The sequence below is a fragment of the Peromyscus eremicus genome, chromosome 6 (genome assembly GCF_949786415.1).
Source record: "Peromyscus eremicus chromosome 6, PerEre_H2_v1, whole genome shotgun sequence".
Taxonomy (NCBI): Eukaryota; Metazoa; Chordata; class Mammalia; order Rodentia; family Cricetidae; genus Peromyscus; species Peromyscus eremicus.
The window spans coordinates 68,750,647-68,768,889 of NC_081421.1; the positions used below are offsets into that span (position 1 = coordinate 68,750,647).

Here is an 18,243-nt window from a genome sequence, read left to right on the forward strand (position 1 = left end):
GGGAAATGACCTCTCCCTGGGAGATCGAGACGGGGACTGAGCAGAGAAAACAAATCACAATCTCTATTCTATCATCTTGTTAAAAGACTTTCAAGAAACCATACAGACCAGGGATGGCAGACTCACGGCCCATGTGAGTCATGAACACATGAACAAATACATTTGAAAAATCCTCAGGCTGAGGCTAGAGTGGTCATGTCTACCCACCCTAGTGTCTGCTAGCACCACACTGGAAGAGTCCTGATCCAGAATCCCCATTTCTATCTACTAGGAACTGGAGAGTAGCTAGACCAGAGACTTGGGGTCAGAGTTCAACGTCAGGAAGACAGTTCTGGGAAAAGGACGGTTCAAGGATTCTCAAAGTGAGAAGAGGGTTCTCCTTTAAAGAAGACGCCCTCTACATTCAATGGCCCCACAGCAGCACAGCAGCTCTTTGCCTTCCACACTGCCCACTTCGTAGTTGTAGTCCCAAGTAAGTTCTGTTCCAGCCCGGATTCTCCTGAAGAGGGGAAAAAGAATGGGGATGTGGTAATAAAGGCAGTGGGTAGTAACACAGGCACTTGGGGTTAGAGTTTGGGAGGTCAAGGTGAAGCCTGACCACAAATGAAGGTGGCCCCCCTAGAATTCCCATGGATTTTACCCCTTCCTCATTATCCCTCTTACTTGCTGGCAAAGAAGGCCACCCAAGGGAAGCGAAGATCATGAGTATCCACAAAGACATTTTGGACAAACAGGTTAGGACTGCAGCTGTGCTGTAAGTATAAAGAGGACAGTCATTTGACCAGAGAAACATCTGGCTGGATGAGAATCACAAGAAAGTGGTAATCTGATCTCTACCCCCACCATACATCATAGCAGTGATGTTTTGAAAGAAAGCTACCTTATTCTTAGTAAATCACCTTTAAGCAAAGGTGGGTTTACACAGTATCTCTGAAGATTTAGGAATTTGAGGGTAATGGCATATATAACCCTGCACTTAGAAGTGGTTCAGTGTCTCACATTGAGGTAGCGGCCAAGGTTGCCTTCAAGCTTGGCATCAATGATGTAGCAAGACTCTTCACCATCATAGAACTGGCGTGTGTTCTTACGAACTGGTGCGCTCTCCCCCTTGTCCACGGAAGCCATGTTGGTTGATTTAATAGCAATCCCATGGGTTGATTTAAGAGCAAAGCCTCGGGTTGATTTTACTGCCACCTGGCGCTTCGTTGGACCTGGAAAGGGAAAAACCAAACCTGGGGTCAGAGCTATCCCAACTCATAAATGACATTCTACCACCCTCATTAGCTCGTCTGTTCTAACCTGTGACCCTCCTGTTCCCTTACTCTCCTAAGTGCGGAATCAGATGTCACCACCATGCCATGTTTTTCTCCATTTTTAAAAAATTTTGTTTTGTTTTGAGACAGGGTTTCTCTGTGTAGTTTTGGTGCCTGTCCTGGATCTCTCTCTGTAGACCAGGCTGGCCTCGAACTAACAGAGATCCGCCTGACTCTGCCTCCTGAGTGCTGGGATTAAAGGGGTACGCCACCACTGCCTGGCTTTTTTTCTCGATTTTTATTCCACTCATTACAGTTCAGGGATAGCAATAAGCTAGCCAGAACTCAGCCTAAGACCCTCAGTTACTAGTCAGGTGTGGGTGGTGTACGCCTTTAATCCCAGCACTCAGGAGGCAGAGGAAGGTGAATCTCCTGAGTTGGAGGCCAGCCTGGTCTACAGAACGAATTCCAGAATAGCCATCGTAGTTACATAGATAAACCCTGTCTTAAAAAAAAAAAAAAAAAAAAAAACAAATCAAACTGTTTCAGATGAGGTTTCATGTAACTCAGGATGGCTTCAAACCCATGAGGATTACAGGTATGAGCCACCATGCTAAACTTTTTAGTCACACTTTATTAGAAAGGGCATATATATATATATATATATATATATAAGTTCAACAGTTTAGCTCAGTTGGGAAGCCTGCCTAATTTCTAGGACCTGAACTATTTCCTTTTAAAAATGTTTTTCCTACTTTCCTGTTTCTTCCTACTACTCCCCAAACATGTTCAGACTACCAGACAAGTTCTTCTTGTCCTCATAGTCATCGCCATCGGAGCCAGAAGAGATGGTCTGGATGTCATCACTGTCCACGGCTGTGGCGGAAGTCTGCCCAGCAGTGGGCTTTCGGCTGGTGCCACTCTCCCCCTCGCTCTCTGTGCTGCTGGACAGTGTCAGCACATCCTGGGGAGACAGGGGGGTGTCAAGGAGGAAGAAGAGCTAATGGAAAGAAAAGCTGCTTCAAGTTCTTGCTTTTACCTATGATTTGGCAAAATGGGCTACGGCAATAGCAAGACGATGATTAGATGTTGGAGAACAAGGTAGAAAGTCAAGACCAAAGAAACAAGAAGAGACTTAGCTAGCGGTCATTCTAGTGAAGGCCTTGAGGCGAGGCCATCACACGTTCCTGTCCTTGGACTAAATCAAAGAGAAGGCAGCAGAGGCTTAAGGAGGTCACTCACATCAGGGTTTGACTGAGTAGAAGCCACAAGCCGCTGGCTTTGAGGCACAGAAGTTTTACTAGACGGTCGGCGAAGCCCTTCAGACTTCATGGGAGGATGGTGTCCATAATTCTGAGAGCTTTCAGTCACTCTAATGGGAAGAGTGAGAGGGGGGCAGGTTACTGGCTGTTTCTGAGGCTTCTTTTGTAAGTGTGAAAGGAGAAGGCAGACCTAGAGCAATCCAAAAGCAAGCACTTACACTGACATCTTGTTTCGGTCATCAGGGTCCTAGAAAGGAACAAGTAAAGGGTTAAACGCGTTCACGGTCCAAGGGAACAAAAGGTCTCCAAAGACAACATTAACATAAGCCAAAAAGACACACACTGAAGAGGGTGGTGTGGAAGTCACTTTCTAACTTGACAGCAGTAATCAGGTTCTCGCCAGTCTACTCCCCTGGCAAGGGCCTCTGACCTTTCCCAATAATGGGAACACAGGGGACAGGATTGTGGGTAAAATGTCCCATGGACTCAACAGTTTCACTACCTGTAATGGGGAATGTTTCAACATAAAGACACATTCATAATAGCAAATTTCAAGCCAACCTGGATTGTAATATGATCTAAATAAAAATAGCAATGAAAAACAAAACAAAAATCAACAAACCCTACACACTTCAGTTCTTTATTCCTTAGGTTTTAAGATGTAGTCTTGAATGAGGTGACCCCCTCCCCCAACACACACACCTCAATGTCTATTTGCACCAACGTTAAAAGGCATTGCTCTTAACATGGACACACATTCCCTGACTTTGCCATGCAACACCCTATACTGCCTTGGGAGTCTGCCAGCGAGGACGGCCATCACCAGATGAACTTTAAACCTCCAGAACCATGCGTTAAAGTAAAAAAAAAAATTTTTTTTTTGGGGGGGGGTTGCTGCTCTAAAGGGTGTTCAGCCATTTCTTACCTCTTTCTTGGTTTGCTTATTATCTCCTTCATCTTTGAAGCTCAACCCTGAGGTAGAGGCCTTCTCAGCCTCTCCCCGGCCTCCCCCAGCCCGGCCATCTCCACCTTCACTAGTCTTGAAGGAAGAACGGCTGTCTGAGTCAGCAAACCCACTTTCACTGACACTATTGCAGCTCAACCAGGAGGCCACCTTGTTCTTGGGAGTCTCTTCCGATGAAGGTGGTTTGCAGCCCCCCACAGATACCGAGGGAGGGACAGGAACATGTGGAGGCCCGAGGTCTGGGGGGCGGGAGTCTTTAGAAGCCATCTCAGACAGTCCATTCTCCTTCTGACCCCGGGTCTGCCTCCGGGTAGCATAGCTACGCCACACTGAACTGGTGCTGAAGTCCTCATCCTTACAGAAGTTATCATCAGAACTGTCATCATTGGATTCTTCAGGGTCCTCTGAACCGCTGTTGCCATCTTCCTGGTCCTTCATGTCTACCCCACTGCTGTCAGAGGAACTGCGGACATCACTCTCATACCCTTCCTTGAAGTTCTCCACACTTTCAATGTGGTCCAGATTTGCAAAGTACTCATCACCCATCTCCAGGCCTTCTTTGTCTGCAAAGTCATCTGTCAGGATTTTGCCTGAGAATGAAGATCAAAAGATCTTTATCAGTAACCCTACTCACAGGGTAAATCCTGTATTATGTGCTCACCGTGGCTGCCACCTTTGTCTTCGCCATGAGAGCACTGTCACTACAATCGGTCACTTCGTCCTTTGATACTCCCATTTTTTGTTGACCTCTGACATACCCTAGCCCCGCTATTATCTCTGGGAGAAAACAATACAGTGGATCTAAATGAGGTCTCTCACTGAAAAAACAACAGCCAAAATGTGATCCCCTTTCACCCTTTTTATGAAGCACCTTGAACCCTCTCTGGTCCCCCTACATAGGTACATCACTTGTCATGTCTTTATGAAGAAACTCCTGTCTCCTCCTGGTCTCTGTTCAAATGTCCAACAGTTCATTCACTCTCTCTTTATTGTAGTGCTCAGACTGAATCCAGATGTCTATCACAAACTAAGCATACACTCCTCCCTAAAGCTACATTTCCACTTCTCAAACACTATGGTTTTTGTTTGATTTTTTTTTTTTTTTTTGAGACAGGATATCTATGTAGCCTTGGCTGTCCTGGAATTCGCTCTGTAGCCCAGGCTGGCTTTGAACTCACAGAGATCCGGCTGCCTCTTACTCCCAAGTGCTGTGATTAAAGGCATATGCCACCAACGTCCATCAAATACTATGGTAGAGTCTGGGTAAGTAGCCCAGGCTACCTGCAACTCTCAAATTTTCTGCCTTCATCTTCTGAGTACTTAGATCATAGACAAGTGCTCCCACACTCAACAGCACTTTGCTATGTTCAACTTTTCTCTGACCTACCATGCCCCAAACCCATGGAGCAATAACCCTCCTCTTTCATCACTAACCTGCATAAATACAGACAAAAGAGCCTTTGGCAATGTCATCCAAGCAGCGGATACCCCAGCCCTTGTTCTGTGTCTTAAATAGCTGTAGTCGAACTTGTAGTCCATGCTGCACCAACCGATTTGTGCACATGTTTGGGTCACATTTGCAGCGTTTGTTACACTCATAAACCCTGGGAAGTTAGAATAAAATCAATGACACAGTCACTAGAGTACTGAAATCCATAAAACACATGAGTCATGGGTAAAGTTTATGAAGCAGGTAATGACCTGAGTGACTAGATTTATAGAATGATCCATCCATGTTCTTAGACTCATTTGCAAATAAAGATCAGGAACATAATTCAGAAGTGACTCACAAAAGATATTCAAAATAGTACTGTGCCTAATATGCGTGTCAGAAGGCCCACCCCTTGGAGAAAAGGAGAACAGTGAGGTGACTGAGAGTACAGCTCTAGGTTCACAGATATTTCAACTGACAGAGGCAGGGGAGCCTGGGAGTCGGGGAGCCGAGGAGCCTGGGAGCTGGGGAGCTGGCGTAGGGACTAAAAGCACCTGCTGCCAAGCCTGATGACCTGGTGCAGAGAGAACCAATGCCTGCGTCCTCTGCTGTCTACACCCCTGATCCCACCCTGTAAATGTCATAAAAAACTGACATCTAGAACTAGGTAAGCAGAGAAGCAGAAGCTAAGATCACAGACACTGAAAGGAAACAGACAGGAAAACTGTAATGATGTTTGTAAATTATTTTTTTAGGATAAAGCTGATATTCTTTCAGTAAACATTTCCATTTATTGTTTTGTGTTTTTTTTTTATTCATTTATTTTATTTTATTTTATTATTTTTTTTGGAGACAAGGTTTCTCTATATAGCCCTGGCTGCCCTGGAACTCACTATGTAGACCAGGCTGGCCTCAAACCCAGAGATCTGCTTGCCTCTGCCTCTTTAGTGCTGGAGTTAAAGTTGTGCACCACTATGCCAAGCTGTCAGTGAACATTTATTAAATAAGAATTGTGTCAAACACTGGGAATACAACAATGAAAAGGGTCATTTTATGATCTCATATTTCTAATTAACTGAAGAAAAGAAAAAATATCTCTGGAGGCAGAGACAGGCAGATCTCTCTGAGTTCAATGCCAGCCTAGTCTATACACTGAGGTCTTGGACAGCCAAGGCTATATGAGACTGTCTCCAAAATCCAAAAATCTAAAACAAAATAAAACACCCATAATAAAAGTACAGACAGTAAGGCTGGGGAGACGGCTCAGCTGGTACAGAGTGCTTACTGTGCATGCCTGGGATCACAGTGACATCAGAGATGGGTGGACTCATGGAGCCTAGACAAGTTGGTGAGCTTCAGGGTCAGTGAGAGAATGTCTCAAAGAAAAACAAAAAAAGCCAGGCGATGTCGGTACACACCTTTAATCCAGCACTCTATCCCTGTGAGTTTGAGGCCAGTCTGGTGTACAGAGAGAGTTCCAGGACAGCCAGGGCTACACAGAGAAACCCTGTTTGGGGGGTGGGGGGGGGTGGAGTGTGAAGACACAAGATGTTGACCCCCGGCCTCCACATGCACCACTCCCATGTCCCCCTCCACACACACAAGGGCAGGGGATCTAGTTCAATTGGGGAGAGTGCTTGCTTAGTACACAGGAATCCCTAAATTAGATTGCTGGCACCGAAGAAACTAGTGGTGGTAGTAGATCCCTGTAATCCTAGTATTTGGAAGGCAGATGCAGGAATTTCAGATTCAAGGTCATCCCTGGCAACACAGAATTCAAAGCCAGCCTGGGCTACATGAGATTCTGTCTCAACATAACAAAACAGGGGGCTGGAGAGATCGGTCAGCAGTTAAGAGCACTTGTAGCTCTTGCAGGGGACCTGCATTCATTTTCCAGCACCCACATGGTGGCTTTCAACCATCTATAAACGCAGTTCCTGTGGATTCAATAGGCACGCACACAGAGCACATTCTTGCATGTATGTAAAACACACACACACACACACACAATTATTTTAACAATTAAATAAAGGCTTATTTTTTCCCCAACTTTAGAAATTGCATATCATGTATCAGCACCTTGCCAGGAACAGTTTTACCGTATACATCCTTGAAAGTCTACTGGGTGTAGTACAGCGCGCCTTTAATCCCAGCTCTCTAGAAGTAGAAGCAGGTATGTGTATTTAAAAGTCTACTGGGTGTAGTACAGCGTGCCTTTAACCCCAGCACTCTAGAAGTAGAAGCAGGTATGTGTATTTGAGGCTTCCCTCTTCTAACATAGTGAGCTCCAGGCCATGCCTAAAGAGAGTCCATTAGAAATGAGGTGGCTATTCACGTAAATATCTTTATTACCAGCACAGGAAACTTCAGAGTAGCTATACTAAGTCTCATCCATTTATTCATTCCTCAGAGTGTCTTTCAGTGGCTACTCTGTAGCAATGTGTCATGTAGTGTCTGGTGATACAATGTGTGTATCAGGGAGGTTACATTCTAACTGAAAAAATAAACTGAGTCAACAAAGTTGTTAGAAATACTTACAAAAAGTACAAATGTGGTGCTGCAGAAGAGAATCAAGAAAGTGACACGTGCTGTGTGCACTAGGTGTATGACAAACACCTGTCGATGCAGCACTTTAGGTAGAGGCAGGAGGATCAGGAGTTCAAGGTCATCCTTGGCTATATAATCAGCTGGAAGCTAGCCTGGACTGTGAGACCATGTCCAACAAACCAAACAAACCCCCAGGGGGAAAAGGCCTACTTTCCAAGCGCCCAGGGACAGGCTGAAGACAGAAGACTGAAACTGAGAGATCAAAGTTAGAGACAGGCAAACAAAAGCAGCGGAAAGTGCCAAGAACACATCTCTTGCACCAAACCCCAGAATTAGGCTGAAAACACAGTGAACGGGATTTGGGAAGTGACGGCTATCACCACCCTTCAAACCAACTTTAGAGGGAAGTGGCTAGACAGTACAGTGTTTTCTAACTCGAGGGTAAAGGCTAGAATGAAATCCATGTGGGACGGTTTTAAGTAGATGAGTGACATATATTTGTGTTTATTCAGAAATATTTTTGCCAGGTATGGTGGTGTAGGTTCATAATCCTTGCACTTGGGAGGCCAAGCCAGGTAGATGGCAAGTTTCAATGGCAGCCTGGGCTACAGAAGGAGACCCTGTCTCAAAAAACTAGAGTCTGTTTCTTGTAGGACTGAGTATCTATTTAAGTGGTTGTCTAGTTATTGTTCCACTGCTGTGAAGAGACACAAAGACCAACTCAATCCATGAAAGAAAGCACAGGGTGAGCCATGGCCACTGTCGTGGACACAGTACAAAGCAGGCATGACACTAGAGCAGTGGCTTAGAGCTTACATCTGACCCACAAGTATGAGGGGGGGAGGGGGAGGGGGAAGGGGAGGGGGAGGGGGAGGGGGAGGGGGAGGGGAAGGGGGAGGGGGAGAGAGAGAGCGAGCAGCTCTAAGTGGAAGTGTGGGCTTTTTTCACACCTCCAAATCCTTATCAGTTCAACCAAGCATTCAAACTTAAGAACCTGTAGGAACCATTCTCATTCAAACCCCGCAGTGATACAAGGCCTTGAGCTCTATCCCCAGCTCCCAACCAGGAGAAGACAAAAGCAAAACTACCTAATAACCAATAACCAAACATTTCCAATATGTACTTTGATATTTTAAAATTTCTACGTTTTTTGTTTTGAGATGGGGGTCTTATGTAGACCAGGCTGGCCTTAAACTATGTGGCTAAGGATGACCTTGAATTCTTGATCCTTTCTCCTGCTTCCTCCTCTAGAGTCATGATCCCAGGCCTTACAGGTATGGACCACATTTACTCAGCGTTGTGGATGAGAACTACTGCTGCATGGACACTAGGCAAGCATTGCATTAAGTTCTACTCTCAGCCGTCCAATGTTTTTTTCTCATCTCTATTCATTTAATTTTTAGTCCTTCTGGACAGGATCTCATTTTCTTATCTTCCTTTTTTTTTTTTTTTTTGACAGTTTCTCTGTGTAACTCTTGGCTGTCCTGGAACTCGTTCCATAGACTAGGCTGGCCTTGAACTCACAAGAGATCCACCTGCCTCTGCTTCCGGAGTGCTGGGATTAAAGGAAGAAATATTTTCAAACATGTAGAAACGATACAAGGAAGAGTCACGTAGCTAACAGCCAGCATTATTCAATTTAAGCACTGCAGTGAGGCTTACCTCACTGCTGGAATGATAGGTGTGCACCACCAGCCAACTGTTCTCTGCTTTGTTTTCTGGGTATTCAACACAAATTACCTCATTCCCCAACAGTCTAAATCTCCTCAATTTTTCCATTAACCTCCTCTTCCCAGGAAGCTGTCCCAGCGGTTATCTGCTCGGCTGCAATGTCTCGGGGTCTCCACACCAAGGGTGCAGTGTGAGCCCGCAGGCCCCCTCCCCTCACTATCGTTGGAGGCATCTCCTTTACTCCTTTTGGTTGAGTCTACCGTCTTCTAGATCACATGCTTTCCTGTTTCTTAACTTTCCTCTCATTGTGGTAAACATCTAGAAACTTTTCTTTTTTTTTCCCCCCCGGAGCTGAGGACCGAACCCAGGGCCTAGCAAGCACTCTTCCACTGAGCTAAATCCCTAACCCCACAACATCTAGAAACTTTCTGAACAGAAGAATAATGAAAACTTTGAGATACTAAATGTCTAGCCTACCAGAAACCTTAATTGATAGTTTCCCTCAATTTAGAATTCCAGGTTGTAAATATTTTCCCCTCAAAATTCTTAATAAATTAATCACTGCCATCAAATTTCTAGCATTGCTGGGTGGTGGTGGTGCACGCCTTTAATCTCAGCACTCGGGAGGCAGAGCCAGGTGGATCTCTGTGAGTTCGAGGCCAGCCTGGGCTACCAAGTGAGTTCCAGGAAAGGTGCAAAGCTACACAGAGAAACCCTGTCTCAAAAAAACAAAAAAAAAAACAAAAAAAAAAATTCTAGCATCATAAGAAAAAATGTCATTTCAGATACTTTAGATTTTTTTAAAAAAATATTTATTTATTTATTTATTTATTCTATTATGAGCTTGATCCAGTATAAATTCTTATCCTAACAGTGAAATATTTCATTGAGGCCTGCCCAGTAATTGAGTAAAACCAAAACTTATTATAACCCACAGTCATCCTAGGGTCCCCCCTGCTATATAGCCTCCCTGGTTCTGTGGGTTGCAGTCTGATTGTTCTTTGCTTTATATCTAAGATACTTACTTTTTACATAGTCTATTTTTTATCTGTAAAGTTCTATGATTTTCTTTGTCCTCTGTATCTAGAGATTTTTCTCATGTTTCTCTTTCTTTCAAAATAATTTCTTTCTTTATTTAATGTGCACTGGTGTTTTGGCTGCATGTATGTCTGTGTGAGGATGTTGGGTCCCCTGGAAATAGACTTATAGTTATGAGCTGAAAAGCAGCTAGTACTCATAACAGTTGAGCCATCTCCCCAGGTCTCAGCATGTCTTTCAAAGACACAGATTCATTATGTAGTTCTGGCTGGCTTAAAAGTCACTATGTAGACAAGGCTGGCTTCGACTTCCAAAGGTCCCTCAGCCTCTGCCTCCTGAGTGCTGGGATTATGGATTTTCATCCACTGTACCCAGCTTTTTCTATTAAATTGTGTGTGCATGCATGTGTGCATGGAGTACAGGTGCCCTGGAAGGAGCCCCTGGAAGAGTTACTGGTGGATGATGAGAACTGAATTCAGGTCCTCTGCAACAGCAATATGTGCTCTTAACCACTGAGACACCTCTCCAGACACACCCTCTTTACCTTTTATTTTTGGACAGGGTCTCATGTATCCAGGCTGGTCCTGAATGCACTATGGAGCTGAGGATGACCTCAAACTTCTGATCCTTCATCCTTCATCTCCATTACTTTATGTTGGGCTAGGGTCCGAATCCAAGAATCTACACAAGCATTCTATTAACTGAACTACATCCTCAATTTGATTCTCTAATTATGTCTCCTAGTGGGAATCTACTTTATTATGCTGGGGACTGAACTCACCATCTCATACATTCACACATGCTATGCAAGTGCTCTGTCACCCCGGTCCTATCCCCAGACTAAACAACCTTTCAGTTGCTTTCCCCTTTCCTCTGTTAACGACACTCTCGAGGATTAGGTTTATTAGTTCCATGTACAGTTTGCTGCACTCTTTTCCAGCCCTCACTGTATTTCTTCTTTCTTTGACTTGTTCTGAGTCTCAGACACTGACACGAACTCTGAATGCAACACTCAGGGACGAGTCTTGAGCACTCATTTACCTTTATTCCTCCTTGCTGAGGACACTCAGGTCTTTATGTTTAGCCCTTAACATTGCTCCAGAAATCTTTTATCTGTTTATTTTTAGTGTTTTTGAGACCAGGCTGGTTTTAAACTAACAGAGGTCTGCCTCTGCCTCCAGGAATATTGAGATTAAGGGTATGCATCACCACTCCTAGCTTACTCCAGGAGTTTTACCATCTTCTTCACATTTATATTTGGATTGCCTAAGAGGCACCTCAAATTTAACATGGTTGAAAATAAAGTCACATATTACTCAACTGCAAATCCTTTGGTTTTCCATCTGAATACGCAGCATCAATAACCAGCTGGTTCCTCAAGTCAAAATTTTAGGAACTGCCCTTGCTTCTACTTCCTTCACCCCACTCTACATTCTGTCTATCAAGTTCACAGAGCTAGACTTTCTAATGCACCCAATAGCTAGCATTTCTTTTCTTCCGTTTTTTAAAATGGCTTACAGGGTCAGGGTTTCTCTGTGTAGTCCTGGCTGTCCTGGAACTCCATCTGTAGACCAGGCTGGCCTCAAACTCAAGAGACTAGCCTGCCTCTGCCTCCCAAGTTCTGGGATTAAAGGTGTGTGCCACCACTGCCTGGCTGTCTTTATTACTTCATCTTGGTGCGTATTAACCATGCTCTCTGGTGAGCCACACACACACAGCCCATACTCCTTAACTTCTACTGCTGCTTCCGTCCTAGTGTGACGCCCAGCTTCCACTACTTCTCTCACCTAGTCTCCTAAAACTACCTAATTGATCTTGGAAATTCTGTTTTTGTTGACCTAAGACACAGTCAAAAAAAAAATCTAACTACTGCCTATTACATCATGATTTTGACTCTAACTTTTCTTTCTTTTTTTTTTTTTTTCCGAGACAGGGTTTCTCTGTGTAGCCCTGGCTGTCCTGGAACTCTGTAGACCAGGCTGGCCTTGAACTCACAGAGAGCCGCCTGCATCCCAAGTGCTGGGATTAAAGGCGTGCACCAGCACCGCCAGCCTAACTTTTCATTTTAAGTTAACAAGCTCTGTAATTTGTTCTTCCTACTCTCTTTGTATTCATTTCACTTGCTAGTAAGTCATAATCAGAACATTTACACAGCTATGAAATTAATAGCTCTTTAAAAAAAATTAATCATGTGTGTGTTTTGCTTGTATGCCTGTCTGTATATCATGTATGTGCCGGATGCTCTCCCCTGGAACTGGAGTGACAGGTGGTTGTGAGCCATCATGGAGGTGCAGGAACTCAAACCCAGGTTTTCAGCAAGACCAAGTGCTCCTCCTAATGCTGAGCACCCTGCCAGTCTCAGTTCTTTTCTTTCCACACAAGGTCTTGCTGCATAGCCCAAGCTGGCCTAGAAATCAAGCAATCCTATTCCCTCCTTCTAAGTTTTCTACATAAGAAACCATGTAATCATTCTCAATTATTTTGAGACAGGATTTCGGTTTCTTAGCTCAGATGGGTCTGGAACTATCTTCCTGCTTCAGCCTCCCAAAGGCAATAGTTTGTGTCGTTTGGAATCATAGCATGTATCACCACACTCAGAATAATCCTTAGGTTTCCAATGGTTCTTACAAACAGAAAAACAAGAACATACTCCTCTATCTAAGGTACCTCACCAATTGGATCACTTACCCTGTGGGCAGACACTCTTCTAGTCTTTTGTACTGGTAGCCAGAGTTAGGGTTGACTTGACCCCCTGGGGTACATGCTGTGGCTTGGATAGTTAGCTGATGGCAGGCACATTTGGATCTGTAGAGAGAAAAGCAGATACATGAAGGATGGGAGCTGGACACAGTGATGCACATCTGTAATCCAACATTTGAGACACGGAGGTAGGAGGATGAGAAATTGTTATCCTCAGCTACATAATACGTTCTGGGCCAGCCTGAGCTACATGAGAGTCTTAAAGCAAAACTGAGTCCAGAACCCATAACTTATAACCTCCTAGCTGAAGCCCCTTGTCTCAGGCCAGGCTCTGCTATGCCCAGGTGCCCCATGTATGACAAGGAGGTATACTTGCTGAGTGAGTGACCTTGCTGACTAGGACTGACTGAAATGTGAGACACATGGAAAGGCTCTAATGGCCACCAGCCACACTGAGCATGAAACAAGTCCTACTGTGGGCCGGATGAAGCTAAAAGCCACACTTTTAAGCAGACTTCAGGTATGGAAATTTCCTGGCCAGGGACATTTGAGGCCTTACCCCAAGTCACTAGCGACTCCCAGGAGCCCTTTCTGTTGGGCAAAAAACAAACAACAAAGGATGAGGATAAGGTAAAGGTAGTGTAATTCCATTTTTGTTTGGGGAAAAAAAGGAAGCGGAAGATACATTAAGAGTAGAATGGATACAGACAATCAAAGGGATAGAAGTTTAGGGAAAGGAGAGAGAGAAACAAAGCAAGAGGACAGGAACAGGAGGAAACACACATTCCCAGAGTTATACTGGGCCGCATCAGAATCTGGCCTCCCAACCTCATGACTTCCCTCTCTCTTACTTTTAATAAGACCTCACTATGTAGCCAACCTTTAAAGTTGTTATAAAGCCCAGGCTGGCCCAGAACTCAAGACGCTCCTGCCTCAGCTTTCAAATGCACAATTACAGGTATGTGTCATCACACTTAAGTTTCTTTATCACAACTCTCATGTGGCCTTAGCAGAACTGTAGCTCAAAGAGGAGGGAGAGGAAGAGGAGGAGGGCAATGCAAACGAAAAAGAAGAGGAAAAAGAGGGACGGGGAAGGTGGCCGGGGTAGATCTGGAGGCAGACAGCAAACCCTGCACCCCAACTCACTTATCCCGACACCCATCCTTGCAGTCACAGCCAACCAGAAATTCAGGGCCGGTGTTGATGAAAACACCCTTGCCAGGGATGCGCTCCTTGCTGTAGGCCACCTGGGGAGGGGGGGTTGTGTCAATCTCATTAACACAGGACAGGGGAACATCTTCCTTGCCGTAGGTGATGTCCAAAATATAGTAAAAAGGCTTAAAGGGCTGAAACTTTCTGTCAACAAGAACATATGGATCCAAACAGAACATTTCCAGGAATAGGAAGTCACAGCCAGTCTCAAAAAGGTAGCGTTCTATCTCCTGCATTGTCCGAAGGCAGAGACCACAGGGTGTCTTATAGATAACATGAAAGCCCATCTTTCGGTTAACTCTACGCCGGGCTGTCATCCTCCGGAAGTCATACAGCAGCGGGACTAACAGGGGGTTCTTGCCCCGGTATTGTTCACTCCTCATGGGTCTGATCCGGGATAGGCACGTGTAACTGCAGACATGAGGTAAGTAGAAAAGCTTCTCCATGGGGGCTCGGTAGGAAGGCTCAGCCGGTGCCCGCTCTAACATGCCATGGAAGGCGGGAGGGGCTGCAGGTGCTGGGGGAGATGTTACTGAAGCCAAAGGCGACCTGCAAATAAAATTCGAAATATCAGATCAGAAGATAACAGGGCTCTGCTGTACAATTATCCCTCCTCCAACTGACTAGGCCATTTCTCTCATCGTTCACATTGCATTTTTGTTGTTGTTGTTGTTGCTGTTGTTTTTAAAGACACGGTATATTCATGTAGCTAGCTATCCTGCAGCTCCCAATCCTCTGCTCTAACCTCCTAAGAGCTGGGATTAGAGATGTGTACCAATGCACCCAGCCAGCTGTGCTCTGGATGCTAAAGATTAATGTCAGACCCTTTCTCATAGCAAACAAACCTAGACAATGAAACTCCCTGCCTACTCCTCACTGACAGATCACCTCTCTAGTTCAACAGGGTACTTTCCCTAATACACATCTGTCACAAAGTAAAGTCTAGTACTTTACCAAAGCTTCTGTGTTTTGTGTCCTCTAAACATCCTTGCTATCTCCTAGGAGTCAAGAAAAGAAATGATGATGTCTCCTTCCTGTTGAAGCAATGATAACGGTACCATGCTCAAGAAGTTTTGGCAAATGACTTTCTGGTGACAGTGTTGCTCAGGCATGTCATTTCTAATTTAACTATTCTTCTTCTTCTTCTTTTTTTTTTTTTTTTTTTTTTAATTTTCAAGACAGGATTTCTCTGTTTAACGGCTCTGGCTGTCCTGGAACTCACTTTGCAGAACTTGCTTCAAACTCACGGAGATCCACCTGCCTCTGCCTCCTGAATGCTGGGACTAAAGGCATGCACCGCCACCACCCAACTTAATTTAACTATTCTTATTATCAGCCCAAGTTTCTCACTAACATAACTTTAAAGTAGAGCCCTTGGGGATCCTGTATGGTAGTCCACCTTGTCAAGCTGCCCACAGTGTCTGAGGTTTTCTTACCTGTATGTCTGATTGATTCCAAGTTTCCCAGCAGGCACATTTTCACTGAGTGTGGGCGAAGCAGGAGAAGAATGGCCAGAACCCACAGATCCTGGCCGAAATGATGTGCTCTTTTTGGCCACTTGCTTCCGTGACTGAGCAAGTTGGCTTTCTAAGCTTCTAGGGAGGTTGAAAAGAGAACATACAGTAAGGATTCAGAAGTTCTGTATGGGAAAAACACTGAAAGTAAAAAGAATGACGAGCACTCACTCAGTGTCACCTGCTTGTGGGGAAAGAGGAAGCGCAGCAGGTGGGGCAGGTGGAGCTGTGGGCTGTGGGGGCTCCATGGGCTTGAACTGGGTTCCAGTGCTGGTCAGGTCCTGTGTGTACTGAACAACAGGACCTTTGCTCCTCACAGCACCTACAGCAAAAACAAACAAGACCTGACAGCTGAGAGGATGACAGCTGGGTTAGATACTATTATTCATGCTCTCCCATCTAATGCGATATACAAACACAGCAAAGGAACGCAGAAGTGGCTCAGGACACAGCATGAGGGCCTGAATTCGAATCTTCAGAACCATGTAAAGCTAGGCACAGCAGCATGTGTCTACAATCCCAGTGCTCCTGCAGGGAAATGGAAGTGGAGAACACAGAATCCCCCAGAAGCCTACAGGGCAGCTAGCCTTGTAGATGCAGCAATGAATAGAACTTGGCTCAAAGAAAGAGGAAGAAGATGATTTTTTTTTTTTTTTTTTTTTTTTTTTTTTGAGATCAGTTTTCTCTGTGTAGCCCTGGCTCTCCTGGACCTCGCCTGTCTCTGCCTCCTGTGCCAGGATTAAAGGTGTGCACCACCACTGCCCAGCAGGAAGATGAGTTCTAAACCTGAGATTGTCCTCTGACCACATATGCACTGTAGCATGTATGTGCATACCTGTATTCATATACAAAAGTGGCAAACGGCAACTTTCTAAGTGTTAAGATTGTTTGTTTTCATTATTTACACCATAAGGGGGTATACTAATATACGCTGGTTTTGGAAAAACTTACTGCTTTGAGGCATGGTCACATGTAATCATGGCTGGTCTCAAATTCACTATGTAGACAAGGATGGTCTTGAATTCTGAACCAACCTACTTTTGTCGCCCAGCTGCTTGGAACTGATTACAAGTGTGCACCAACACACCTGGCCTTATGTGGATATTTAGAAAGAATCAGTACCACAGCAATGTGGAGACCGCTCCACAAATCCATCACCACTAATGGAAATGTTCTGGACACATCTCTCTATCCAGTGAGTTAGCAGTACTGTTTTGGTAAATAAAATGACAGCTACCATATGTAATCTTCTTTGTTGCAGAATATTTGTTTACACTGTAAAGATGTATCTTTGCCAAGGTGCCTTCTGATTGGTTTAATAAAGAGCTGGATGGCCAATAGTTAGGCAGGAAGAGGTTAGGTGGGACTTCTGGAGACAGAGAGGATGCTGGGAAGAAGAAATGGAGTCGCCAGCCAGACACAGAGGAAATGGGAGGTGAAAGATGGAAGAGAGCTAATGCCACATGGCAAGAACATAGATTTAAAAATATGGGTTAATTTAAGTTGTAAGGGCTCATTGAGACAAGCCTAAGCTAAAGGTCAAGCTTTCATAATTAATAGTAAGTCTCCATGTCATTATTTGAGAGCTGCTGGTGGGACAGACAAAGACTCACTACACTTCTTTGCTGTCGGCCCAGTCCCTTCCCTTCCCTAGGTATCTTTTAGGACATACCCATATTAGGACGGGTTCTGAATGGTCCCCCTTGCTTCTTCTCCAATGCAGACGCTGATGATGTCTTCATACTGAACATGGGTTCCAGGCGTGTAGAGCCTCGGTAGATCCACTCACATCTTTTGTCATCCTGGAGACAGGGTGAAAAGGCAAGGACACAGGTCCAAGGTTAGAATCAATCCTGTCTCTTGTGGCGAATATACACCCTGTGTCACCTCTGACCATCAGGGTTGGCAGCAAGTGCCTTTACCCAATGAACCATCTCACTGGCACCGGTGCCATAATCTTGCCCCAAACCCTTCTTTGGAAGAACATTACCAGAAAGAGGATCCTGACTAGGCTGCCATCCACCTCTTCAACTCGAGACTTCCACCATGTGCCTTCCCACTCCGTCTTGATAAGCTGGCCACTCTTGAGAAGTACCATGGGGCGGTTTGGATAGGCGGTGATATATTCCTCTATGAAATCTCGGCAGGAGCTGTCTTCTATGTCCTCCCAAGTCTTTTTTACTAGACAAAGGAAAAAAGCAGAGCTGAGGGCAGGAAGGACATGTCTTGAAAGGAAAGAATGGCTGACAAAGAACTATTGGGCACTTTTAAAGTTGAAAGAGAAAAAAAAAATGAAATCATAACTTCAAGAGAAAAAAACAAAACCAAGAACATCTTAAGTATGGAGTCTAATGTGCAAATGCATACACAAAGTAAGTAAATACTAAACTAAGCCATATACAAATCTAAGTGATTTGTATAAAACAAATGGTGATTCCTACTAAATGGTTGATGTAACTATTATGAAATAAACAATCAGTCTTTTCCTCTTTTTTGAGGCAGGGTCTCACTACATCAGTATCTTTGCTTTTTCATGTAAGTGTTGGTGAACAAGGCTAGAGCCTTCCATATGCAAAGCAAGAGCTCACCACCACTAAGCTATGGTACATCCTACCGTTTCCTTTTTTTTTTTTTTTTTGGTTTTTTTCGA

The 18,243-nt window shown here is 44.6% G+C and overlaps 1 protein-coding gene across 1 annotated transcript in view; it reads right to left on the minus strand.

Moving 5' to 3' along the window:
- Window positions 1-60: 60 nt before the first annotated feature.
- Window positions 61-18,243, minus strand: part of Setdb1 (SET domain bifurcated histone lysine methyltransferase 1) — a 39,607-nt gene continuing 21,424 nt past the window's right edge. The window contains exons 9-22 of the mRNA XM_059265856.1: window positions 17,584-17,774; window positions 17,266-17,395; window positions 15,765-15,915; window positions 15,516-15,674; window positions 14,014-14,628; window positions 12,856-12,972; window positions 4,914-5,083; window positions 3,441-4,069; window positions 2,734-2,762; window positions 2,496-2,625; window positions 2,052-2,217; window positions 1,000-1,211; window positions 664-752; window positions 61-499 (exon numbers count right to left, since the gene is read on the minus strand). Of these exons, the coding sequence (XP_059121839.1) occupies window positions 382-499; window positions 664-752; window positions 1,000-1,211; window positions 2,052-2,217; window positions 2,496-2,625; window positions 2,734-2,762; window positions 3,441-4,069; window positions 4,914-5,083; window positions 12,856-12,972; window positions 14,014-14,628; window positions 15,516-15,674; window positions 15,765-15,915; window positions 17,266-17,395; window positions 17,584-17,774 (2,906 nt within the window). The 3' untranslated portion in view covers window positions 61-381. The remainder of the gene's footprint in view (window positions 500-663; window positions 753-999; window positions 1,212-2,051; window positions 2,218-2,495; window positions 2,626-2,733; window positions 2,763-3,440; window positions 4,070-4,913; window positions 5,084-12,855; window positions 12,973-14,013; window positions 14,629-15,515; window positions 15,675-15,764; window positions 15,916-17,265; window positions 17,396-17,583; window positions 17,775-18,243) is intronic.